Source organism: Vulpes lagopus, chromosome 6, assembly GCF_018345385.1.
Source record: "Vulpes lagopus strain Blue_001 chromosome 6, ASM1834538v1, whole genome shotgun sequence".
In the NCBI taxonomy this organism is placed as follows: Eukaryota; Metazoa; Chordata; class Mammalia; order Carnivora; family Canidae; genus Vulpes; species Vulpes lagopus.
This window is the reverse complement of record NC_054829.1, coordinates 74,096,685-74,122,922: the sequence shown is the minus strand read 5'-3', so window position 1 is coordinate 74,122,922 and position 26,238 is coordinate 74,096,685. Positions and strand designations below refer to the sequence as shown.

At 59.9% G+C, this 26,238-nt stretch overlaps 2 protein-coding genes across 5 annotated transcripts in view; one reads left to right on the top strand and one right to left on the bottom strand.

Annotated features, from left to right (window-relative positions):
• LOC121492842 (rho GTPase-activating protein 20-like) overlaps positions 1-26,238 on the bottom strand; it is a 549,286-nt gene that overhangs the window by 168,058 nt on the left and 354,990 nt on the right. The gene's annotated exons all lie outside the window — the stretch shown is intronic.
• Positions 1,633-25,595, top strand: LOC121492610 (adenylate cyclase type 1-like). Its single transcript, XM_041757843.1, is given in 12 exon segments — positions 1,633-1,680; positions 1,778-2,049; positions 2,314-2,472; positions 2,828-2,936; positions 2,938-2,973; positions 5,680-6,330; positions 10,506-10,700; positions 10,839-10,936; positions 11,725-11,809; positions 18,742-18,831; positions 24,468-24,723; positions 24,953-25,595. Coding segments are annotated over 12 exon segments (2,244 nt in total). The 3' UTR covers positions 25,198-25,595.

Below are 26,238 nucleotides of genomic sequence, written 5' to 3'. Positions count from 1 at the left end.
GACGCGGTCGCCATCCCGATGCCGTCGCCCACCCGACGGTGTCACCCTTAGGGCTTATTTCATTTTGGTTTTGCGTTTTGAGCATCGCTGCTTGACATTTATTTATTTATCTATTTATTTATTTATTTATTTATTTTGATTTTTAAAAATTGATTAGAGGGTGAGAGCGTGAACACAAGCAAGGTGAGGGGCAGAGGGAGAAGCCAACTCCGTGCTGACCAGGGAGCCCGATATGGGGTTTGATCCCAGGACCCTGAGATCATGACCTAAGCTGAAGACAGACGCTTCAGCTGAGCCTCCCAGGTGTCCCTCATTTGAATTTTTTGAACTGTGTATAGTATTTGCATGGCTTGGTTCCTCGGTGGAGACCCCGAGACCTGTGCGTGGAGGGAGGGCCACCCCGCCCACGGGGTCGGGCATCGTGCTGCCTTGGGCAGTCCCCTCGGTACCAGTACCAGGAGCTGACGTGCATAATGTCCGCCTGCTGCCCAGAGCCACACCGGGCGCGGGGCCGTCCCAGGCCTGCCTGGGCCTGCAGAGTCGGTGCTGGGCTGACGGCCTCTCTGCGGTTTGACAGACATGGCTCCTGTGCGGTCCCCCCCGACCCCCCGGTGGGCAGAGGCTCTGGGACCACAGGACCCTCATCCTAGCCTGGAGCCAGCTCTCAAGGGCTGGGTAAAGGGAATTCTGTGCGGCCGGTTCAGGAGGAACGGAAGTCACGGTGGATGGTGGTCCGCACCTCCTCCCAGCGATCGCTCTGGCTGTCGTCATGGGTCCGGGCCCCACGGCTGCCCACTCCGCCGGGCGGCGGGTCAGAGCTTGTCCATGAGGCCCCGCGTGCGGCCTTCCTGCTTGGATCCTCCTGCAGCCCCTCGGGCCTCGCTGGCCGCTGTGTCCCCCAGCGTGGACATGTGGGTGGAGGTCTCAGAAACCGCTGTCCCGTCGTCATCGCAGAGGCCTGGCTCCAGCTCCAGGGGTGCCCCTCAGGGGGCTTGAGGTTGGAGCACGCTCAAGTCCATGCAGCACCTCCTCTGTCTCACGAGCTGGCGAATGGTAGCCGGGACATTGGAGGTTAGAAGACGAGGTGAGGCGTTCGCTGCTTTCAGCCCAGTCTGCTGTGCGCTGTGCCTTGCCCTGCCCCACGGCCAGGCAGCTGGGAGGGGTGGAGGCTGTGCGGCGGGACCTTCATGAAGGACACATCTGCTGCTGACAGCCTGTAATTAGGAGGCTGTGGCCTCTGGCCGCTACCTGCTAAGTGGCTTTGCCCTTACTTGGAGGTCGGCGTGCGGGCAGCGTGCTCACTCCCAGGGCTCCCCGTGGGCACCTCCCTGCCTTCTTGTGGCTGTCGCACACCTGGGGTCCAGAGACAGCCAGAGGCACAGGCACGCCCTGCCGAGGTGCTGATGGGCACACATCACCCTTGAGGTACCAGGACCTGGACCGGCTGCAGGAATAGTGCTGTCACTCCTGGGCTCCTCGGAGGTGGGGGTCTGCAGCCCCGGGCTGATCTCTGGGAGGACGCCCTGACGCCCAGGAGACGGGCGAGGCTTGGCGGTGGCCTCTGGTGCCATCCCTGAACCCCAGGCCTGGGGACAGGGGACGTTGGGAGAGGGCTCCCTGTCCTTGGCCTGCATGGGTGTCCTGGCCTGCCTGCCCACTGGGGACGATGGGGACAGTAGGGTGAGCGCTCTGGAAGAGCTGGGAGAGAGCCGAGGGCTGCCTGCTGGTTGGAGGCTTGGCAAGCGTGGCTGAGGAACGCGGGCTGGCTGACTCCCAGGGGTCCGGCCCTCGGCTCTTCCGGGGGGGTCGTCTGCCTCCAGCCATCTGGCTCCGGCTCCCCAACACCAGCAGAGGACAGGCCGCCACCAGCACGGCCTTCCTGTGGGATATGCGGGAGCTCCTTTCTGCAGGCAGGGAGGCTGGAGGGGTCCAAAAAGGTGGCTGCCGCTGTCCTCTGGAGACTGAATGGTCAGAACTGGACATCCCTGCGGCCAGCTCGCAGTCTACGGGGGAGCCCAAGGGGGCCGGGCGGGCACCCCATCCTCTCACGTGGGGTGTGGGTGGGGCTGTAGGAGGCAGGAGCCGAGGGCTCAGGTGGAAGGCCCGTTGGACACACCTGCTGTGGGGGCCACCTGTGGATAGACCAGGGCGGCAGAGGGGCTAGTCACCTGGCTCAGCACTCCCTTCGGCACCTGACTGTGGCCCTGCGTCCCAGAGCCGGGCGGGGACCCCATGCTCCCGCCTGTTCAGGTGAACCTCTCCTCATGGCTGTACACGAGGGCCCAGCTCATGCCCATGACCTGTTTTTTGCAGGTCGGTGGCCGAGGCCACTGAGGTGTACAGGAACATGTGTGTGGGGCTGCACACCGGCAGGGTCCTCTGCGGGGTCCTCGGCCTGCGCAAGTGGCAATACGACGTGTGGTCCAACGACGAGATCCTGGCCAGTGTCATGGAGGCCGCTGGCCTGCCTGGGTGAGTCGGGGGGAGGCGATGCGCTCCGGGCCAGAGGACTGGTGCAGGTGCTTCACGGAGCCACCTGGGAGGGGCCTGCGGGGGGGCCCAAGGACCCCCGGCCTCTGCAGGAGCCACAGTGGACGGAGAGGAGGTCCGAGGCTCGGACCACCTGGTGCTGTCGCTTCTCTCTGCTCGTCCCCTGCACTCACGTGAGGAAGGGAGGCCCCGTGGCCTCAGAGTCCGGAGGGCACGCCGGCTTCCTCCTGGCACTGTGTGTCCAAGTGCCTGGGCTGCCACTGACATGGGGAGCCTGAGTCCTGGATGCACCCGCGGGGAGGGCCGCCCTGGGCATGGCGGGGCTGCTGTGTTGCAGGAAGGTCCACATCACAAGGATGACGCTGGCGTGTTTGAATGGTGACTACGAGGTGGCGCCGGATCACGGGCACAAGAGGAACAGCTTCCTGAAAACTCACAACACGGCACGAAACGTTCTTCATCGTGCCGTCTCACCGGCAGAAGGTAGGCTCCGGGAGGGGGACGGGGCCCCCCTTGCTTGGGCCTGGGCCAGGCCCTTGGGATGGACGGGCTCCTGGACCCCCAGGCAGAGCCTGGGGTCCTCTCGGGGGCGGGGCCCCCTGCAACCACCCTCCCCCCACTGACCTTCCTGGGCCTCAACTCCTCTCCAGCAGCACAGGTCAGGGGAGGGGCTGCTGAGGGCTGAGGGTGCTGTGCATGCGGGAGGGCCTGTGACCCGCATGGGGGCCCTCAAGGGTTTTGTGCCCAAGGAAATGGATTTGGGTGTGATTAAGGGGGCCTAGTTCTTCCAGGGCTCAGGCAAGAGGTTCAAGTCACAGAGGAGGGTCTCAGGGCATATGCGAGGTTTGTGGTGCACAGACAGGGGGCGCAGGGCACAGGCAGGGGGCACAGGGCACAGGTGGGGGTCGTGGGGCACAGGCGGGGGGGCATGGGGCACAGGCGAAGGGTGGGGGCACAGGCAAGGGGTGCGGGGCACAGGCAGGGGGCGTGGGGCACAGGTGAGGGGTGGGGGGCACAGGTGAGGGGCAGGGGGCACAGAATGGGGGGCCGTGGGGCACATGCGGGGTCTGGGGGCACAGGCAAGGGGCACGGGGCACAGGCGGTGGGCGCGGGGCACAGGCTGGTGGGGTGAGGGGCACAGGCAAGGAGCGGGGGACACAGGCATGGAGTGGGGGACTCAGGCAGGGGGCACAGTGCACAGGCGAGGGGTGCGGGGCACAGGCGAGGGGCAGGGGAACAGGCAGAGGGCGCGGGGCTCAGGTGGGGGGTGCGGGGCATAGGCATGGGCAGGGGACACAGGCGAGGTGTGTGGGGCATATGTGAGGGATGCGGGGCACAGGTGAGGGGCAGGGGGCATTGGTGGGGGACGTGGGGCACAGGCGGGGTTCATGGGGCCTAGGTGGGGGTTGTGCACAGGCAGGGAGCAGGGGGCACAGGCAAGGGGCTGGGGGCAAAGGAAGGGGCGCTGGACACAGGTGGGGGTTGGGGGGCACAGGTGGGTGATGCAGGGCACAGGTGGGGGGCGAGGGGCACAGAAGCGGGGAGCGGGGGTCACAGAAGGGGGGTAACGGTGCACAGGTGGGGTCTGGGGTCACAGGACGGGGTCTCAGGGCACAGGCAGGGGTCGTGGGGCGCAGGCGAGGGGTGGGGGCGCAGGCGAGGGATGGGGGCACAGGCGAGGGTTGGGGGGCACAGGTGAGGGGCAGGGGGCACAGAAGGGGGGGCCGTAGGGCACAGGTGGGTTCTGGGGGCACAGGTGGGGGTTGTGGGCATGGTCCTCACCATCCCCCCCACGGGGGGCAGGGTCTCCCCATGTCCGTGTTTCCTGGTGGGGTTTTGGGGGGAAGCTTCCTGCCCATCTCTCTCAGGCCCTGCGTGGCTGCAGTCAGGATGACGGGCTGTGCGAGCTCTCTGGTGCATCTGCCACCTGCCCAGCCTGGGTTCCCACGTCCTGAGGGCCCCTGGCAGCTTCCCTTTCTTACCACGTTCTTGTGCATCTGTAAGTGTCCCTGAGTGAGTGTACATGCGTGTGCATGGCCGTGTGTGCATGAGAACGCATGCATGTGCTCGTGCGCGCCAGCCCTTCCCTCCCTCCCTGTTGTCTGATGTCCCTGCTGGATTCCTGCCCTACCTGGGAGCACAGGGCTGCGTCCCTGATTCCTGGCCCAGCCCCTGACCCCTGAACCTCTGTCTGCAGTGCGGGATGCCTCCCAGGTGGGGCCGTGCACACCTGCCGATTCTGGTCCTTTGTCTGGTCCTGGCCTCCCACCTAGGGTTTGCTCCCGGGGTGGAGACGGGGCAGTGACAAGGCCGGTGGTTCCGAAGGGCGGGGAACAGGCACCGAGGCTGGGCCAGGATGCCAGCTGGGCAGCTGGGGAGGTGGATGTTGGGTGACCCTGCTGGGCAGGCCCTTCTGCCCACAGGCACTGTCCCCACTGCCCCCCGGGGCCCGTGTCCCCGTTGAGATGGGGTCTCTCACTGGCCCTGTGTCCCGGTCGTTCATTTCCATGCCTGAGTCCTGCGCAGGCACCCTCGTGTATGGCCAGGGCTGGCTCTCTCGGTTTTCTGGACGAATGGTTGTAGGTATGACTTTGGCATCTCTTTTCCACTATGTATTATTACTATTATTATTACTACTATTATTATTATTAGGCTTATTTATTTATTCATGAGAAACAGAGAGAGAGAGAGAGAGAGACAGAGACAGAGACACAGGCAGAGGGAGAAGCAGGCTCCACACAGGAGCCCGATGCAGGACTCGATCCCGGGACCCTGGGGTCATGCCCTGAGCTGAAGGCAGACGCTCAACCGCTGAGCCCCCCAAATTCATGTCACATGTGTGTGAGCTCAGGGCCTCTGTGAGTCAGCTTGGGCATCGTGCTGTTGTACAAATCCGTGGTCGTGGCTGCTTGAACAGGAGAGAGGTTAGCTTTCTTACACTTAAAGTGAACCCAGAGAGCAGGCAGGTGGGGGCCCACGTGGCAGCTTCATGATCATCTTGAGCCAGACCTGTGACCCTGTTCCGGCCTGCCTGCCGTCATCGCCACGTGTGCCAGCACGGATGCTGGGGCTCTGGTCATTGAGTCCTCGTTTCAGCTGGCGGGATGGAAGCAGAGCAGGGAAGTCCATGTTGGCCCCCAAGCTGGCTCTACTGCCTGCCCACCCCCGTCATGCCCACGTCCCCACAAGGCCTGGTGGCGAGCAGAGCGGGTCGGGGTCACCTCTCCTGCCTGGGGTCAGCCAGCCCAGCCAGGCCTCCCGACTTCCCGCGAGGGCCTCTTGCTCCCTGCGGCTCTGCCTCACCTGGGTCTCTGCGTGGACTCTGGTGCTTCCTGCTGGCAGCACGCCGTGACCCCCTTGTTGTGGGTCACAGACCGGGAAGCTGGAGCAGAGATGTTAGGTGCGCCCTCGGGGCTTCACGGCTGGCCCGCACCCAGGGCTCTGTACCCAGGCCTCGAGCCTGCCCTCTGGCAGGTCAAGAAACAGGCTCAGGCGGCCAGAATCTGCACCAAAACGGGCATGTTTCCTCGTGACCTTGGCTCTGACTTGTTTTCTGAGGAAACACTATTGTTGTGGAAAGTCCAGGGAAGAACGACAAAGAGGGAGTGCGTGGCCTCGCAGCGGGGCAGGGGGGCGGGGGGTGCAGCGGAGGTCCTGCCCTCGAAGGAGCTGGGCCTGCTGTCCCAACCCATCCTATGTTCTCGCTGCGTTCCGCAGGGGGGTGGTGATGCACCACCTTGGCTGCACGCATGTCTGTGGTGGCACCACACAGTGTGCACACTGGGGCCCCCGGCGGGCTCCCCGAGGTCGCAGCTCCCCAGGACCCATGCACCCGAGCTAGTGATGGGTGCCGCTGGGTGGTGCCTGTGGCTGTGCCCTGGGGTGTCTTGGCGGCCACACTCGGGGCCCGGAACGTTCCCTCACGCCACGATCCCCCTTCTGCTGAGCCATACTGTCCCCTCCCCAGCCGCCGGGCCCCCCATGGACGGCTCTCCGTGCTGACTTCTGCACTGAGGACATCGTGGACACGGACCCTGGGATGCGCCCCGTGACTCTGGCTCCTCCTCACTCGGGATGGAGCCCCGGGTCCCCCCCCCCACCGTGCTCTGCTGGCATTCCCCGGGGCGGGCGGGCCACCGTTGGCGGACCCGTTGAAGGATGTTTAGCTTGTTCCCAACCGTGACTGTTAAAAATAAAACCGCAACATACGCTTGCATTCCCTTTCGTGGGGACCAAAATGCTTATTATCTGGGACAGATGCCCAGCTGTACTGCGGATGGGTCTTGTTTTTGGTTTTGGTTTTTTGTTTTTTTTAAAGAAACTGCCAAACTGTTTCCAGAAAGACCGTCCCATACCACGTTCCCGGCAGCCACGTGTGAGAGACGCAGCTTCTCTGCGTCCAGCCAGCTTTGTGCTGTCTCTGTTTTTAGAAAATTTTGTCTGTTCTAACACGTTTAGTGACTTGTGTTTATTGGCATCTCCCAGGTGGCTCGTCATGCCAGCCACCTTTTCAAGTGCTTGTTTTCTGCCCATATATTTTCTCTTTGTTGGCAAAATGTCTGCTTTGTAATTGGAGTGTTTTTTTTTCTTGGTACTGTTGACTTTTTGGAGTTCTCGATGAATCCTGGATCTGATTCTACTGTCACACGTGTGGCTGTCTTTCCGTTCCGTTCACAGTGTCTTTCCCACGACAGAGGTTTCAAATTTCAAAGATGTCCGATTTACTGATATTTTTTCCTTTCTGGACTGTGTTTCTGGTGTTCTAAGAATTTTCTATGTAGCCCAAACCCTAAAGATTATCATGTTTCTTCTAAAAGTTTATACTTTTATGTTTTCTGGTTAAACGTATGGTGCATTTTGAGTTAATATTTATATATACATATATAATATCACATCGTTTAATTTAAGTTAGATTTGCCAACATATAGCATAACACCCAGTGCTCATCCCGTCAAGTGCCCCCCTCAGTGCCCATCACCCTGTCACCCTCACCCCCCGCCCACCCCCTTTTCTTCCACCCCTTATTCGTTTCCCAGAGTTAGGGGTCGCTCGTGGTTTGTCTCCCTCTCTGGTTTTTCCCATTCATTTTCTCTCCTTTCCCCTTTATTCCCTTTCACTATTTCTTAAACTCCCCATATAAGTGAAACCATATTTCTCCGATTGACTTACTTCACTCAGCATCATACCCGCTGGTTCCATCCACGTCGAAGCAAATGGTGGGTATGTGTCATTTCTAATGGCTGAGGAATATTCCACTGTATACAGAGACCACATCTTCCTTATCCATCATGTTTCGATGGACACCGAGGCTCCTTCCACAGTTTGCCTATTGTGGACATTGCTGCTAGAAACATCGGGGTGCAGGTGTCCTGGCGTTTCCCTGCATCTGTATCTTTGGGGTAAATCCCCAGCAGGGCAATTGGTGGGTCGTAGGGCAGGTCTATTTTTAACTCTTTGGGGAACCTCCCCACAGTTTTCCAGAGTGGCTGCACCAGTTCACATTCCCACCAACAGTGCAGGAGGGTTCCCTTTTCTCCACCTCCTCTCCAACATTTGTGGTTTTCTGTCTGGCTAATGTTCACCGTCCTCACCAGGGTGAGGTGGGATCTCGTTGTGGTTTTGATCTGTATTTCCCTGATGGCCAGTGATGTGGAGCATGTTCTCATGTGCTTCTTGGCCACGTCTATGTCTTCCTCTGTGACATTTCCATTCATGTCTTTTGACCATTTCAGGATTGGATTGTTTGTTTCTTGGGATTAAGTTTGATAAGTTCTTTTTATAACATGTGAGTTTTAGGTCGAATTTCCTTCTTTGCACATGGACGACCAGTTGATCCAGCCCCCTTTGTTGACAAGACTATCCTCTTCCATTGAACTGCTTTTGCATTTAGTAAAAAATCATTGACCATACTGGTGTGAGGCTGTTTCTGGGCTCTCTATTCTGTAGATCTCTGTGTCTCTCCTGGCACAAGTGCTGTACTGCTCCAACCAGGGTAGCTACACAATCAGTCTTAACCTTGGGTTGAGTGATTTTGAGAAAAATGAGCTATTCTCATCCCCTTCCCTTTCCATTTATATTTAAGATAAGCCTGTCTATGAAAAATTTCCTGTTAGGAATTTGATAAGAATTACATTAAACCCATGCACCGCGGGCACCTGGGTGGCTCATTGTTTGAGGATCTGTCTTCGGCTTAGGCCCTGACCCGGGGTTCTGGGATCGAGTCCCACATTGGGCTCCCTGCATGGAGCCTGCTTGTCCCTCTGCCTGGGTCTCTGCCTCTTTCTCTGTCTCTCATGAGTAAGCAAGTAAAATCTTTTTTTTTTAAAGAACCTGTGCACATCAGTATGAGGATAATCGACAGCTTTACTGTGTCATGTCTTCTCGTTGATGAGCACGTGTGTCCCTCTGTTCATTGAAATCATTGATTTCTTTCATCAGTATCATATAGTCTTCAGCATACAAGTTGTGTACGTGTTAGATTTGTACCTAGTACTTCGTTTTTCTCCATGAGTACATATGTCACTGAATTTTAACTTTGGTCTTCACATACTGATTATTAGTTTAAGAAATACACTTCTTTTTCAAGAGAGAGAATGAGAGTGCACAAGAAAGGGGAGGAGCAGAGGGAGAAGGAGAAGCTCAAGCAGATTACTTGAGGGGGCCCAATGTGAGGCTTCATCCCAGGACCCTGAGATCATGCCCAGAGCTGAAACCAAGACTCAGAGGCCCAACTGACTGAGCCACCCAGTGCCCCAAGAAATACGTTTTTTATGTTCATCTTGTATCCAGTGACCTTATGGAATTCATTTGTTCTAGAGTTATTTCCTCCCCTACATAGAATATCTATGTACGCCATTGTGGCATCTGCAAAGGGACAGTTTTCTGATGTTCTTTTTTCCTTTTTCTTGCCCTGTTGCAATGGCTGGGGTTGCTGAAAGCACTCCATCTTTCACCAGCGACTACTATAGTGGCTTTCAGTATTCTGTAGATCTTCATCAAGTTGGAGAACTTCCCCTCCCTCCCTAGTTTTCTGATCTTATCAAGAATGAGTGTTGAATTTTGTCAGATTCAACTGTCAAATTTTCTGTGTCAATTGACACAACCATGGGATTATTTATGTGGTGTATTGTATCGATGGGCAGATGTGTAAAAGGATCTGCATCTCCAGACATGGTCATGGTGCATGCTTCTGTTCTGAGGCTGCCGAATTCTATTTGCTGTTTTGTTAAGGATTATAGCATCGGTATTGAAAGAGATGGCCTGTAGTGTTCCTTTTTTTGTATTGTCTTGGTCTGATTTTAGTATCAGGATGATTCCGACTTTATAAAGTGAGTTGGAAGGTGTTACCTTTTCTGTTTTCTGAAAGAGATGATACAGAATTGGTGTTAATTCTTCATTCTTAAATGTTGAGTAAAATTCTCCAGTGAAGCCACCTGGAGCTGGAGATTCATTTTTCGGAACCTTTACAGTTATGAGTTGAATTTCTTTAGTAAATTACAGGGCTAATCTCATAATCTTTCACGTTAGGTGAATTGTGGTAGTGTGTGTGTTCCCGAGTCGTTCATTGGTCCAGGTCGTCAAATTAATGTGTGTAATTGTTCACAGTATTTTCTTATTACCTTTTTGATGTCAGCAGGGTCTGTAGTAGAATTGTTTTCATCCCCAGGTTTGTTAGTCTCTCTCTCTTTTTCTTTGTCATGCCTGCTGGAGATTTGTCAATTTTATTGATATTTTTAAAGAAACAACTTCTGTTTTCTTGCTCTCTGCTGGGTTCCGCCCGCATCCACATGGAGTGCCACATTTTGAACGTCCCGTGCCCGTATTTGCAGACGCAGGCGTCTCAGGGCCAATGATGTGCTAAGTCACCTGGGATCTCAGCGCCAGCAGGTGGTGGAGGCATGACCACATCTCGGCCCCACACCTGCCCCGCCAGACAGCAGGCTGAGGGAATGGAAGAGCTTTTTCTTCAATAAGTGGAGGATTTGACATTTATTTTTTTCCTTCCTTGGTGGCAGCAGATGGCATTGAGAACCACATCAGAGAAACTCAGACACCGCTAATCGTTCTCTGCGAACGTCATCTACACCACGCCGGGCATGCGTGTAAACAGGTACATCGGCCGCCTCCTGGAAGCGTTCCAGATGGAGCTGGAGCTGGCAGACCTGGACTTCTTCACCCTGAAGTACAAGCAGGCTGACCGCAAGCTCAAGGTAGGTGGAAGGGGCCCCAAGTGCCGTCCCCCACCCGTCTCCAGGCGGCGTGGTCCCCAGGTCCCAGGTGCCGCTGCGGGGACCCTGCATGTGTCCTGGCAGCTACAGCCACTGATGGGCGGTCTCCGTGTCTCCCAGTACCACCAGCTCCAGGACGGGTATTTCACCAGTGCCGTTGTGCTGGCGCTCATCCTCACCGCCCTGTTCGGCCTCATCTACCTTCTCATCATCCCTCAGTAAGTGTGACGGGCCTGGCCATCAGGGCAGGAGGGTGCCAGAGGCCCTTCCTCGTCTGCTCGTTGCCCCCATGGTCCCTGGCACCGAGACGGCATGAGCCACAGCCTGTTGTCCACTGGTTGCAGTCAGCCGTCAGGCCCTGGTGGCACACGTGTGGGATGCTCACGCTCAACTTCTCGTGTGTCATTTACACAGTTCTAAGACACAAGATATTTTCAGCGCCTTTCCATCTGCCCAACGTGCACCCTTGACTTCAGGACAGATTTCGAGGGACATTGTTTCTAGGTGCGCGTCATCTTCAGATATGTTAAAGTGAGAAATAGTGGCCTCTGGAAAGGAAGACAAACGTAGTAATTTAGTAATAATCAGTTACCCAAAGTCTGAGTTTGGCAGTGCTTGTTTTCAGGAGGAAAGTCCACTTTCCTTCCAGAGAGGCCACTTTCTTAGACCCCCTGGTGGAGTGGCTCTCCTTGGGTTTCCAGAGTTTCCAGGAAGCACAGGAAGCTGCTCCGTTCCCAGATGCTGTAAACACGGCGACCATCTGATGGCCCGTGTGGGGATCAAGCTTTTCCTAGAAAAGCTGCTCCCAGATGACTTGGCCCAGGAGGGCAGTACCCAGCAGCAGGTCCTCCATGAGGGAGGGCCTCTCCATGGGCCCCGCTGGTTAGGAGTTGGGGGGAAGAAAGAAAGGGACTTGGTGGAGCAGTCGGGGGTTGGAATTGCGGGCACTTGTTGGGCACACCTTGCTTGGCCCCAGCCCGCAGTGACCCTGCATCTTCTGTTCTAGGAACGTGGTTGACCTCTTGCTCCTGGTGTTCTGCATCTGCTTCCTGGTGGCCTGCGTCCTATACCTGCACATCACTCGGGTCCAGGTGTGTGTGTGTGCATAAGTCCAGACCTGCCATCACCTGGGTCCAGGTGCATGTGTGCATGTGTCCTATACCTAGACATCACTCAGGTCCAGGTGTGTGTGCGTGTGTACTGTACCTGTACATCACTTGGGTCCAGGAGTGTGGGTGCGTGTGTCCTGTACCTGCATATCACCTGGATCCAGGTAGTTATGTGTGCATGTGTCCTGTATCTGCACATCACTGAGGTCCAGGAGTGTGTGTGCACGTGTCCTGAACCTGCACATCACCTGGGTCCAGGTGCTTGTTGTGTGTCTCCCTGACCTGCAATCCACATGGCCCAGGTGCCTGTATGCCTGTGTCCTGTACCTGCACATTACCTGGGTCCAGGTGCCTGTTGTACTTCTCCCTGACCTATGGTCCATGTGGACCTATGATCCGTGTGTGTGCATGTGTGTCCTGTGCATCACCTGGGTCCAGCTACTTATGTGTGCTTGTGTCCTGTACCTGTACATCACCTGGGTCCAGATACTTATGTGTGCATGTGTCCTGTACCTGCACATCACCTGGGTCCAGATAGTTATGTATGCGTGTGTCCTGTACCTGCACATCACTCAGGTCCAGGAGTGTGTGTGCATATGTCCCGTACCTGTGCATCACCTAGATCCAGGTGTATGTGCATGTGTGTGCTTACATCCTGCTTGTGACAGGTACATGTGTGTCTTGCATCTGTATATCACCTGGGCAGGTATGTGTATTTGCCTGTGTCCTTTACCTGCACATCACCTGGGCCGGTACATGTGTGGCCTCCGCTTGTCCTCTTGACAGGACGGTGGGGCAGTGGAGAGTAGCAGGAGCTCCCCAAGCCCTTTTGTGTGCTGGATCCTGCTCGGAGTTCCAGGAGCGCCCCTGGGACACTGGGCAGGTGGTCCATAGTGATGGGATGAGGGCCGTGGGGTGTTCTGAGTGGAGAGTCCCTCAGGGCAGGGAACCAGCGATCCATCATACGCCTGCGTGGTGGACAGGACACCTGCACTGTGGAGGGTTCTCTGTTGGCTTTGCTGCTGTGAGCTTTGGGGTGGGGGCTGGGCTGGCTCCATGGGTGGCTGTGCTCCTGGGACAGCGCTCGGTCCCAGCCCCGCTGTGGCTCCCCCATCCGTGTCTTTATGCACCCCATTACCCTGCTTCACCCCATGGCTATGTCCTGCTGACTCAGGATTCTCTTTGTGTAATTGTTGGAAACAGAAACTTTTTAAAAAACTAAATTCGCTTTTATCCACTTAACTTCTTTGTTCTTCATTGGGAACTTTTTTTTTCTTTTAATTGAAAAGATGTTATTTACTTAAACCAATTTCCAGTTGTTTGTTCTTCATAGGGTGATACGTGGTTTGGAAACTGCAATTTTCAGCTTTAAATAAGATGGTGTTTTCATGTAATTTTGGGGGAGAGTGTGACAGGTGGAGCTGACTCGATGGCCTGCCACCCCCTCCCGGGGAGCCGGGAGCCGGGTGCTGTGACGGACATGTCCCTCCTGGCAGAGGTGGCTTAGCCGAAGCATGTGGAATTCGGAGTGTCATGTCCGTTGGTGCCTCTGCGCTAGCTCTGAGTGTCCTCCCCGGGGTGTGGCCCAGAGATGGTGTGGAGGGGTGGCGACCAGCAGGTGGGGCCCAGCCTCAGTGGAGGTAGGTACGGGTGGGCGAAGCTGTGCATATGGGTGAGCCAGGGTCCATGGTAGCAGGGCCTCCGTGGGAAAGCACGAGTCAGCAGGGCACGCACTTTCCTCTGGGACAGGGCAGGAAGTCACAGGCAGGGCATCCGGGCTGCTGGGCCAGCCCCATGGCCCCCTGGGACCTCCATCCTCCCATTGGCTCCCGCATTGCTGGGGTTGCTGGCACTGGGAACTCCGTGCCTCCATGTCCCTGTCTGTGATGCAGGACAGAATTGAGTTGATATGCACCAGTAGCGGGAGCCTGGCACACAAGGGGAGAAGCTGGAGGACATAGGGACAGGGTCAGTGGGGCCAGGAGGAGGCCAGGAGTTGGGGATGGGGAGGGGGGCCTGCAGTGCCGTGGGCCAGCAGAGCACGGGCGTGAGGGTGCAGGGTGAGAGCTAGGAGGGGCCTGAGCTGGACCAGGTGGCCACGAGTGCCAGTGGGAGCAGGACAGCCAGCCCTGGGTGGGGGGCAGTGGGACCAGGGCTGGCCGCTGGGCAGGAAGGGACTGTCTGCGAGCCTCTGCAGGTTCAGGTATGCTTTGCTCTGAGGGCGCTTGCTGGAGCCTGGGCAGACCCATGTTGTGAGCAGAAGGGGTGGACGCAGCCTCGTCCAGCACAGAGGCTTGCACAGGCCCTGCCCCTGGCGACACCTCATCCTGGGCCGTAAGCTCCAGGTGCCCGTGTAAATCAGGCTGTGTCGAGCCCAGGGAGGTGGCCACGGCGGCCACGGCTGCCTGTCTCACACACCCTCGGCCACAGGCTCAGGCTCGGGATACCGGCACTGTGTGCCTAGGTCGATGCGTGGGGTCCTGGCCACAGCACCCTCCACGGAGAGGCAGGTGTCCTGTTGTGCTCCGTGGCATCGCTCCTGGTGGCCTTGGCGATGTTCCACACCTGTTGTGCTTACAGGTGGTCACAGGGTCATTGCTGGAGTTGGCACGGCTGCCTTTCGTGTGGATGGTGTGGCCCAAGGACGTGCAACCACGGACAATCCGCCAGGCCATGTTTGATGGCTGTGCTTCACGTTCTGAGGGGGTTTCTCCCGGGTTTGGAGCTGATGTGCTGTTTTTTTTTTTTTTCTGTATTACAACGATTTTCCACGGATGTGTTTGCTCCACGAGTGTATAAGCAAACTGACCGTAAAGATGAGCAGTGACCGGCCTCACAGCTAGGAGAGGCCACGTGGAGTCCACGCGTGGCCATCGGTCTCCGCGACCAGCAGCGTTCACTTTTGAGAAGAGCGCGCTACCCCGTTACATGTGAGCGAATGCGTATGCAGGCTCAGGAGTTGGGGGCGAGACGGGGGGTGGGTCTCAGCACCCACGCTGGCAGTCCCGCTCCTGCAGGGCTGTGGGCGTGCTGGCCGACAGGACTGTGGCTTCACAGGTAACAGAAGAGCCAGCTCCCGTGGCATCTCCCGCAGAGAGCCCGCGAGCTGCCCTCCCTGCGCCCTGGCATCTCCAGTCAGCCCCAGGAAGCAGCATGTCCTAGCATACTGTGTAGGAAGGTCCCTCCCCAGGACCTGGCCTTCCTCCTCAGCTGGGCTGGTGCCCATCCCCGGGGGAGTCTGGAACCTGCGGGCCAGGAGAGTGAGGACACGAGTAGAAAGCAGGTGGTGGGCGGGCATGGCCCTGCTGCATGGTCCTGGCCACCCCCGCTCCCAGCTGCAGCGTCAGTCCCATCCTCCTGCTGCTGCCGGGCCAGTGACCGCGGCCTCGGAGGTCTCAGGGCACGCACGCCCGCTGGCTCCCGGCTGTGGGCAGCACATGCTGGAGGGCAGCGGCCCGCAGGCTCGCTGTTGGCGGGGTCCCATGGGCTCGTTGGGGGGCCGTCTCCTGCCCCGGCGCGTGGAGTCTTTGCGCCCCAGTCCGCCCACTTCCCCTTCCGCCACCGTCCAGCTTTCAAGACCTCTTGCTGCTGAGCCGGGTCCTCTGGAGTCCTCGGTCAGGAACCCGTCCCTCCGGTCACGCTGCGACCCTCCACCATGGGTGGCCGTGGGCCAGGGGTGGTAGCTCTTCGGGGCACGGCACTGGGAGAGGAACCCTGGGCCCTCCTGGGCCGTGTCACAGGCAGCAGATCCAGGCTGGTCTTACCGTGCGCCTCTGGCTGTGTTTATGACTGAGGCTGAGAGTTCTGATGTTTCGACAAATGTTTCAGGGTCACGGGGCACCGCCAGGCCCAGACAGCACCCCAGCGCCAGGAGGCCATGCCCCAGCTCTGCAAGGGCGGCTGCCCAGTTGACACCATCCCTGAATCTTCAAAAGGCCATTTCCACATCAGCAAAGCTGCTGTGTCCGGATGGGGTGGGGGTGGGGCCGTGGCAAGAGCAGCAGCTCCAGGCTGTGGGGTCCCCTCCCTCCCCCGTGAGAACGCCGGGCCGCAGTAGGCTCTGCAGTATGGCTGGGGTGAGGGGTCTGCTGGCTTTGGGGCCTGTCACTGGGCGGGGAGGGACCCTCGTTCCCGGCATCCCTTCCCGGGTCCCCGGTTGGGAGGAGCTCGGCTGGTGGGGGCTCCCTGCATCTCTGGGGGCCACTGGGCCTCGGCGCTGGCCGCGGTCAGGTCGGCCGAGGCAAGCGGGCCCCCTGTCCTGAATGTCACCTCCTCCGTGTTTGCAGAGCGGGCTGTCCCCGCCCCCATCATCACACCGCATCTGCCGAGGTCCCCGTGGGTGCTGTTCACATGGGACACGGGCACTTTCCTCCCACTCAGACCACTCTTTCCACATACGTGTGTCACGGCAGTGGCTTCTTTGGCACACTGTTCTGGTCGTGCTCCTTCCGAGTCCCCGCCTGTTCCTCCGGGGCTGGGGTTCACCTATCGGGGCAGCCAGCTGCTCTGGGGGCTCCCACCCACCCGCGCGCTCATGAATGGAGAAGGCCCACGAGCTGGTCTGTGTCTGCTGTGGGCTTGTTGCCGGTGGGCCTGGAGATCCCCAGGGCGGGCAGAGGGCAGGGGAGACATCTGGCTGGGGTGGGGGCAGGACCCTGGGGCCCTGCGAGTGTGAGCGGATGACTGCCCACGTCTCTGATCTCATGCGGCGGGGGTCCTGGCACGGAGCACCCAGCTGGCCAGGTGTCCACGACCCTGAGCTGGGCCTGTGAGGAGGATGACAGGTCGCGCGAGGCCACAGCGCCCCGTGGTTCCTGCTAGCCTGCGTCCTAGCCCTGGTGTGCTCTCTGCACCGGCGAGGCGGTGTGCCCGGCACTGTGTGCTCCGCTGTGCTCAGTGGCCCTGAGGCCTGGGTCCCAAGACACCGGGTCCCTGTATGTCAACGTGCACTGTGAAGTGAGTGCAGGGAAGCTGGCGCCCGGGCAGCTGATGGAGCAGAACCAGGCTGCCCGCAGTGTGGACAATGTGACAGGCGCTCAGTGGGCGCCCCGGGGCAGATGTGACCGAGGCCAGCCCCCGGCGGCTCGCTGGCTCTCCCGTTTCCGCCGAGCGTCGTGTGGCACTGGCACGTGGGTGGCAGGAGCAGAGCTGTCCTGGGTGAGTCCATCCAGGACTCGTAAGTCCCTGCCCATCAGTAGGACATCCGGGAGTGGGCTAGCGCCCACCGCGTGTCCCCTTCAGTGAGTAGAACGCAGAGGAAGGGCCAGACCAGAGGAGCCACATGGGCAGATTGTGTCCCCCGTGAGGCATCATCGTCAGAACCCACCACTGCTTGGCCAGTTGGCAGCCAAATGGGAATGGCGCATCTGCCCTGCAGGCTGCCCCGGACTCTGAGCCCCGCTTGCACACTCCAGGCTGCCTCCCACTTCAGCCTCCCTGCACCCCGGGCACAGCTTGCTGAACATCGGCCGGTGGCCCTCCAGTCACCAGTGGCCACCAGAGGCCAGGCCTGGGCAGTGCCTCCAGGGGCTCCTGATGTCCACAGCCGGAGGAGCCTTACCCTGCGTTTGCTGAGCGAATGCGTGAGCTGCGTGTGCCTTGTCGGCCGGGCAAGAGTCCGTGGGCACATCTCTGTCCCGGCCAGGGGCGGACGCGAGATTGGACAGGGAGGGAGGTGGCTAGTGCGAGGTGTGAGCAGTCGGGGCTGGCGCCACCGCAGGGGGCTCCTCTCCCTGAGATCTGGGGGCCCAGCGTGTCTGCGCAGTGTGGCAGCGTCGGGCTCAGGAATCCTGAATGGAATCCGGAACTGTGGCTGCGCTGAGGGAGCCCCGTTGGACCCAGAAGGCCAGCTGGTGGGGACAGGACGGTCAAGACTTCCCCAGGGGAGGGCCGCGGAGGGGGCTGGCCCTGGCTGGCTGCTGGTCTCATCAGCGTCTTGTGCAGGGTCCCTGCAGTCTTTATATTAGTTTTTGTTTCAAATTTCATGAGCGTGAATCTAAAAAGAGCTTTGCGCTTTTATCCACAAAGTCACATGTTGACTATTGCAAAATGTATTTAAGCTGCCTTCTATTAAGCGCGCAGGCACTTTTAGAAAGATTTTATTTGAGAGAGAGCAAGAAAGAGCACAATTTTGGGGACGGGCAGAGGGAGTGGGAGAAACAGACTCCTTGCCGAGTGGGGAGCCCGACGTGGGACTCGGTCCCAGGACCCTGAGATCATGTCCTGAGCTGCCCAGGTTCACCCAAATAGATTTAAAATAAAATTTCTAGTAACAAAAACAGTTTATATTTTATTTTATTTTTTTTTAATTTTTATTTATTTATGATAGTCACACAGAGAGAGAGAGAGAGAGGCAGAGACACAGGCAGAGGGAGAAGCAGGCTTCATGCACCAGGAGCCTGATGTGGGACTCGATCCCGGGTCTCCAGGATCGTGCCCTGGGCCAAAGGCAGGCGCCAAACTGCTGCGCCACCCAGGGATCCCACAGAAACAGTTTAAAATCTATGTGAAGAAAATGATAAAATTTAAAGTACCTAAAAAAAGACACAAGTACGTGTAAATCCTAATTTAATATAATAACAATATATGAACTTGCAAAATACATGACATAGTAAGGATTTAATGTAATAAAAATCTCAAATTAATCAGTTCATTCTAGTGCCAGAGTCACAGTGTGGGGCACACGGTGGTGGGTGTGGTTGTTTTTCACTGAAAGACAGTAGTTTTGTTTCTTTTAATTTTGGCAGCGTCGACCTGGGAGAGGAAGCCTGGACACAGCTGAGATGTGTGGAGGAGGGGCCTGGGTGGGGAGCCAGCGGCACCAGGGCGCGCGGCACATTCTGTGCTGTGACTCCTGCGACCCGAACCAACTCTAAGAAACGCCTGTGTTCACAGTAATATGTTTTATTGTCCAGTGTTTTCCAGGATGCCTGACCATCCAGATCCGCACCGTCTTGTGTATTTTCATAGTGGTCTTGACCTACTCCGTCGCCCAAGGATGTGTGGTGAGCATGTCCGCAGGCAGCAGGGTGTAGCGGGGGGAGCCCCGCGAGGTGTGCAGGGGTGAGGGGGGCTGTCTCCGGGTGAAGGGACACCCAGCCCCTCCCCAGTGCGCAGTAGAAGCTGGGGCAGAAGTCAGGGCAGGGGGGTGGGGCGCTGAGTACCAGGAGGGTGGCAGGGGCCGTCTGGGGGGCCGAGGGGGGTCTCTTGCTTCTCCCAGCCTACACAGGGAGGAGCCTGGAGGGCACAGCAAGGGAGGGGTGGGCAGCACCTGGGGGCATCCCCTCCTTCCCACAGGAAGCTGTAGCAGCAGGGGGACGGTGCAGGTGGGGCTGAGGGCAGCTGGTCCTGAGCCCCCGTCTCCCTGCCACCCCTGCCCCTGCCTCAACACCCCTGCCCCTCCACCCCTGCTCTTCTGCCCCTGGCTCCTCCACCCCTGCTCTTTTGCCCCTGGATCCTCCACCCCTGCTCTTTTGCCCCTGGATCCTCCACCCCTGCTCTTTTGCCCCTGGATCCTCCACCCCTGCTCTTCTGCCCCTGGCTCCTCCACCCCTGCTCTTTTGCCCCTGGATCCTCCACCCCTGCTCTTCTGCCCCTGGCTCCTCCACCCCTGCTCTTTTGCCCCTGGATCCTCCACCCCTGCTCTTTTGCCCCTGGATCCTCCACCCCTGCTCTTTTGCCCCTGGATCCTCCACCCCTGCTCTTCTGCCCCTGGCTCCTCCACCCCTGCTCTTTTGCCCCTGGATCCTCCACCCCTGCTCTTTTGCCCCTGGATCCTCCACCCCTGCTCTTTTGCCCCTGGATCCTCCACCCCTGCTCTTTTGCCCCTGGATCCTCCACCCCTGCTCTTTTGCCCCTGGATCCTCCACCCCTGCTCTTTTGCCCCTGGATCCTCCACCCCTGCTCTTTTGCCCCTGGATCCTCCACCCCTGCTCTTTTGCCCCTGGATCCTCCACCCCTGCTCTTTTGCCCCTGGATCCTCCACCCCTGCTCTTTTGCCCCTGGATCCTCCACCCCTGCTCTTCTGCCCCTGGCTCCTCCACCCCTGCTCTTTTGCCCCTGGATCCTCCACCCCTGCTCTTTTGCCCCTGGATCCTCCACCCCTGCTCTTCTGCCCCTGGCTCCTCCACCCCTGCTCTTCTGCCCCTGGCTCCTCCACCCCTGCTCTTTTGCCCCTGGATCCTCCACCCCTGCTCTTTTGCCCCTGGATCCTCCACCCCTGCTCTTTTGCCCCTGGATCCTCCACCCCTGCTCTTTTGCCCCTGGATCCTCCACCCCTGCTCTTCTGCCCCTGGCTCCTCCACCCCTGCTCTTTTGCCCCTGGATCCTCCACCCCTGCTCTTTTGCCCCTGGATCCTCCACCCCTGCTCTTTTGCCCCTGGATCCTCCACCCCTGCTCTTTTGCCCCTGGATCCTCCACCCCTGCTCTTTTGCCCCTGGATCCTCCACCCCTGCTCTTTTGCCCCTGGATCCTCCACCCCTGCTCTTTTGCCCCTGGATCCTCCACCCCTGCTCTTCTGCCCCTGGCTCCTCCACCCCTGCTCTTTTGCCCCTGGATCCTCCACCCCTGCTCTTCTGCCCCTGGCTCCTCCACCCCTGCTCTTTTGCCCCTGGATCCTCCACCCCTGCTCTTTTGCCCCTGGATCCTCCACCCCTGCTCTTTTGCCCCTGGATCCTCCACCCCTGCTCTTTTGCCCCTGGATCCTCCACCCCTGCTCTTTTGCCCCTGGATCCTCCACCCCTGCTCTTTTGCCCCTGGATCCTCCACCCCTGCTCTTTTGCCCCTGGATCCTCCACCCCTGCTCTTTTGCCCCTGGATCCTCCACCCCTGCTCTTCTGCCCCTGGCTCCTCCACCCCTGCTCTTTTGCCCCTGGATCCTCCACCCCTGCTCTTTTGCCCCTGGATCCTCCACCCCTGCTCTTTTGCCCCTGGATCCTCCACCCCTGCTCTTTTGCCCCTGGATCCTCCACCCCTGCTCTTTTGCCCCTGGATCCTCCACCCCTGCTCTTCTGCCCCTGGCTCCTCCACCCCTGCTCTTTTGCCCCTGGATCCTCCACCCCTGCTCTTTTGCCCCTGGATCCTCCACCCCTGCTCTTTTGCCCCTGGATCCTCCACCCCTGCTCTTTTGCCCCTGGATCCTCCACCCCTGCTCTTTTGCCCCTGGATCCTCCACCCCTGCTCTTCTGCCCCTGGCTCCTCCACCCCTGCTCTTTTGCCCCTGGATCCTCCACCCCTGCTCTTTTGCCCCTGGATCCTCCACCCCTGCTCTTCTGCCCCTGGATCCTCCACCCCTGCTCTTTTGCCCCTGGATCCTCCACCCCTGCTCTTTTGCCCCTGGATCCTCCACCCCTGCTCTTCTGCCCCTGGCTCCTCCACCCCTGCTCTTCTGCCCCTGGCTCCTCCACCCCTGCTCTTTTGCCCCTGGATCCTCCACCCCTGCTCTTCTGCCCCTGGCTCCTCCACCCCTGCTCTTCTGCCCCTGGCTCCTCCACCCCTGCTCTTTTGCCCCTGGATCCTCCACCCCTGCTCTTTTGCCCCTGGATCCTCCACCCCTGCTCTTCTGCCCCTGGCTCCTCCACCCCTGCTCTTTTGCCCCTGGATCCTCCACCCCTGCTCTTCTGCCCCTGGCTCCTCCACCCCTGCTCTTTTGCCCCTGGATCCTCCACCCCTGCTCTTTTGCCCCTGGATCCTCCACCCCTGCTCTTTTGCCCCTGGATCCTCCACCCCTGCTCTTTTGCCCCTGGATCCTCCACCCCTGCTCTTTTGCCCCTGGATCCTCCACCCCTGCTCTTTTGCCCCTGGATCCTCCACCCCTGCTCTTCTGCCCCTGGCTCCTCCACCCCTGCTCTTTTGCCCCTGGATCCTCCACCCCTGCTCTTCTGCCCCTGGCTCCTCCACCCCTGCTCTTTTGCCCCTGGATCCTCCACCCCTGCTCTTTTGCCCCTGGATCCTCCACCCCTGCTCTTTTGCCCCTGGATCCTCCACCCCTGCTCTTTTGCCCCTGGATCCTCCACCCCTGCTCTTTTGCCCCTGGATCCTCCACCCCTGCTCTTCTGCCCCTGGCTCCTCCACCCCTGCTCTTTTGCCCCTGGATCCTCCACCCCTGCTCTTTTGCCCCTGGATCCTCCACCCCTGCTCTTTTGCCCCTGGATCCTCCACCCCTGCTCTTTTGCCCCTGGATCCTCCACCCCTGCTCTTCTGCCCCTGGCTCCTCCACCCCTGCTCTTTTGCCCCTGGATCCTCCACCCCTGCTCTTCTGCCCCTGGCTCCTCCACCCCTGCTCTTCTGCCCCTGGCTCCTCCACCCCTGCTCTTTTGCCCCTGGATCCTCCACCCCTGCTCTTCTGCCCCTGGCTCCTCCACCCCTGCTCTTTTGCCCCTGGATCCTCCACCCCTGCTCTTTTGCCCCTGGATCCTCCACCCCTGCTCTTTTGCCCCTGGATCCTCCACCCCTGCTCTTTTGCCCCTGGATCCTCCACCCCTGCTCTTTTGCCCCTGGATCCTCCACCCCTGCTCTTTTGCCCCTGGATCCTCCACCCCTGCTCTTTTGCCCCTGGATCCTCCACCCCTGCTCTTTTGCCCCTGGATCCTCCACCCCTGCTCTTTTGCCCCTGGATCCTCCACCCCTGCTCTTCTGCCCCTGGCTCCTCCACCCCTGCTCTTTTGCCCCTGGATCCTCCACCCCTGCTCTTCTGCCCCTGGCTCCTCCACCCCTGCTCTTTTGCCCCTGGATCCTCCACCCCTGCTCTTTTGCCCCTGGATCCTCCACCCCTGCTCTTTTGCCCCTGGATCCTCCACCCCTGCTCTTCTGCCCCTGGCTCCTCCACCCCTGCTCTTTTGCCCCTGGATCCTCCACCCCTGCTCTTTTGCCCCTGGATCCTCCACCCCTGCTCTTTTGCCCCTGGATCCTCCACCCCTGCTCTTTTGCCCCTGGATCCTCCACCCCTGCTCTTTTGCCCCTGGATCCTCCACCCCTGCTCTTTTGCCCCTGGATCCTCCACCCCTGCTCTTTTGCCCCTGGATCCTCCACCCCTGCTCTTTTGCCCCTGGATCCTCCACCCCTGCTCTTCTGCCCCTGGCTCCTCCACCCCTGCTCTTTTGCCCCTGGATCCTCCACCCCTGCTCTTTTGCCCCTGGATCCTCCACCCCTGCTCTTTTGCCCCTGGATCCTCCACCCCTGCTCTTTTGCCCCTGGATCCTCCACCCCTGCTCTTCTGCCCCTGGCTCCTCCACCCCTGCTCTTTTGCCCCTGGATCCTCCACCCCTGCTCTTTTGCCCCTGGATCCTCCACCCCTGCTCTTTTGCCCCTGGATCCTCCACCCCTGCTCTTTTGCCCCTGGATCCTCCACCCCTGCTCTTTTGCCCCTGGATCCTCCACCCCTGCTCTTTTGCCCCTGGATCCTCCACCCCTGCTCTTCTGCCCCTGGCTCCTCCACCCCTGCTCTTTTGCCCCTGGATCCTCCACCCCTGCTCTTTTGCCCCTGGATCCTCCACCCCTGCTCTTCTGCCCCTGGCTCCTCCACCCCTGCTCTTTTGCCCCTGGATCCTCCACCCCTGCTCTTTTGCCCCTGGATCCTCCACCCCTGCTCTTTTGCCCCTGGATCCTCCACCCCTGCTCTTTTGCCCCTGGATCCTCCACCCCTGCTCTTTTGCCCCTGGATCCTCCACCCCTGCTCTTTTGCCCCTGGATCCTCCACCCCTGCTCTTTTGCCCCTGGATCCTCCACCCCTGCTCTTTTGCCCCTGGATCCTCCACCCCTGCTCTTTTGCCCCTGGATCCTCCACCCCTGCTCTTTTGCCCCTGGATCCTCCACCCCTGCTCTTTTGCCCCTGGATCCTCCACCCCTGCTCTTTTGCCCCTGGATCCTCCACCCCTGCTCTTTTGCCCCTGGATCCTCCACCCCTGCTCTTTTGCCCCTGGATCCTCCACCCCTGCTCTTTTGCCCCTGGATCCTCCACCCCTGCTCTTTTGCCCCTGGATCCTCCACCCCTGCTCTTTTGCCCCTGGATCCTCCACCCCTGCTCTTTTGCCCCTGGATCCTCCACCCCTGCTCTTTTGCCCCTGGATCCTCCACCCCTGCTCTTTTGCCCCTGGATCCTCCACCCCTGCTCTTTTGCCCCTGGATCCTCCACCCCTGCTCTTTTGCCCCTGGATCCTCCACCCCTGCTCTTTTGCCCCTGGATCCTCCACCCCTGCTCTTTTGCCCCTGGATCCTCCACCCCTGCTCTTTTGCCCCTGGATCCTCCACCCCTGCTCTTTTGCCCCTGGATCCTCCACCCCTGCTCTTTTGCCCCTGGATCCTCCACCCCTGCTCTTTTGCCCCTGGATCCTCCACCCCTGCTCTTTTGCCCCTGGATCCTCCACCCCTGCTCTTTTGCCCCTGGATCCTCCACCCCTGCTCTTTTGCCCCTGGATCCTCCATGCTCTTTTGCCCCTGGATCCTCCACCCCTGCTCTTCTGTCCCTGACCCCTCTGCCCCTGCCCCCTCCACTCCTGCCCCTGCTGTCTCCACTCCCCACCATCCCCTCCATCCCTGCCTCCTCTTGACCCTCTGTCCCCTCTGCCCCTGCCTTCTCCACCCCTTCCCCCCCCCCTCCGCCTCTGCCCCTGCCCCCTCTGCCCACTCCTCTGCCCCCTCCAGGTGGGCTGTCTGCCCTGGGCCTGGAGCTCCAGCCCCAACAGGTCCCTGGTGGTCCTGATGCCCAGCGACCACAACGCACTGCTGCCCACTGCGCCCGGCAAGTCTGCGCCCCACGTCCTGCTCTGCGGCCTGGTGGGAACGCTTCCACTGGCCATCTTCCTGCGAGTGTCCTCCCCGTCCAAAATGATCCTGCTCCTCGTGCTCACCGCGTCCTACATCCTGTTCCTAGAGCTCAGCAGCTACACCCGGGCCTCGGTTTAGGTGGGCTGCTGCCAGGCCCCCCGGACACACCCGTCGGGCGCTGCCTGCTTCCACAGCTTCTCCGTGTGTCCATTTGGGCCCAGGGCCAGAGAGGCCTCTGTTCGGGCGGGAGGTGCTGCAGCCGGGCCGGTGGCAGGTGCTGCCGACCTGCCTGCCCCGGGGAGGTGTGCACGGGTCTCAGGCCCTCTGTACTGATGAGGTTTCCCTCCTTGCCCACCCCCCCAGGGGCGGCGCGGTGTCCAGGCTCGGCTTCAAGCCCATCATGGCCATCCTGCTGTTCTCGTGCAGGCTGGGCCTGCACGCCCAGCAGGTGGATGTCACGCTGCAGCTGGACTACCTCTGGACGGCACAGGCAAGAAGTGCTCTGTGTGCTTCAGGGAGGATGGAGGGGGAGCAAAGGAGCCCCTGGGAGGGGCCATTCGGGTGGAGGGGCGAGTGCTGGGGCAGGATGGGGACCAGGGGAAGCTGAGCACAGCCCTTTGAGCCCCGCCTGACAGGCACAGGAGTTTGGTGGCATCCTGTACAGTGGGCTCCCCATCCCGAGGCGTCCGGCAGTAGGGCTGCCGCGCACAGTGGCTCAGCCTTTGCTGCGCTGCACGGGACAGCGGGTCCCCCCAGGGTCATGGGAGTCTCCAGAAAACACTGACTCTTGCACCGCCCACCTATGTTAGTAGGTGTGCGGGTGCAGGTATGTGAACTGTCGGACCCGAGCCGGGGAGGGAGGGGATGACGACCGGAGGCATGGGCTGTGCACCTGCCAGGCGACCAGCACACCAGTGCACGTCTGGGCCAGCCGGGCATGCGTGAGGGGCCCCCCTCATCCCCTGCTGTGTCCCTCGCCTCTGGATGGGGAGGCCATCCGGCTTGCTGGGCAAGTCCACCCGTGCAACTTGCAGACATCTGGACCCTGAGTGGAGGGCCTCCATTGGCTTCACCGGCTAGAAGTGGGCAGGGGCATGCCCTAGAACAGAGATGGTGGATGCGAGCTCTCAGGAGCTTTTTCTAATCCTGATGTATTACGAGGCCACTCTCTAGCATCTGAGGCATTTAATGGTGTCTGGTCTTCATGGCAGCCCTGCCCAGGGCATGGGCCTGCAGGTGGGGAGCAGGGCAGCGATGTGAGGTGCTCGGGTCCGGGCAGCTGGTACATGGCCCAGCAGGGAGGAGCCGGGGTCTGAATGGTGTCTGGAGCAGGGGGGCAGTCACCTCATCCTGGGAGCGCTGTGTCCAGCCTGGGGCCCCCCTGGGGGCCAGAGTGCAGGGAGAGCCAGTGTTCGATGCCAGACAGGTGGAGCCCAGAGGATTGGGGGGTGAGGTCACCCTCGCCGAAGAAGACCATGGGCTGCAGACACCAGCACGGACACCTGGAAATGATGTTTGGTGGCCATGTGGGCGCCCTGTGGCCCGGTCCAGGTGACACAAAACCTTCCAGCCTGGGTGAGGATACAGTGACTAGTTCCCCACCGGGACGGGCTTGGCGGCGGGCCTAGCGTGCAGTAAGCGCTCGGTG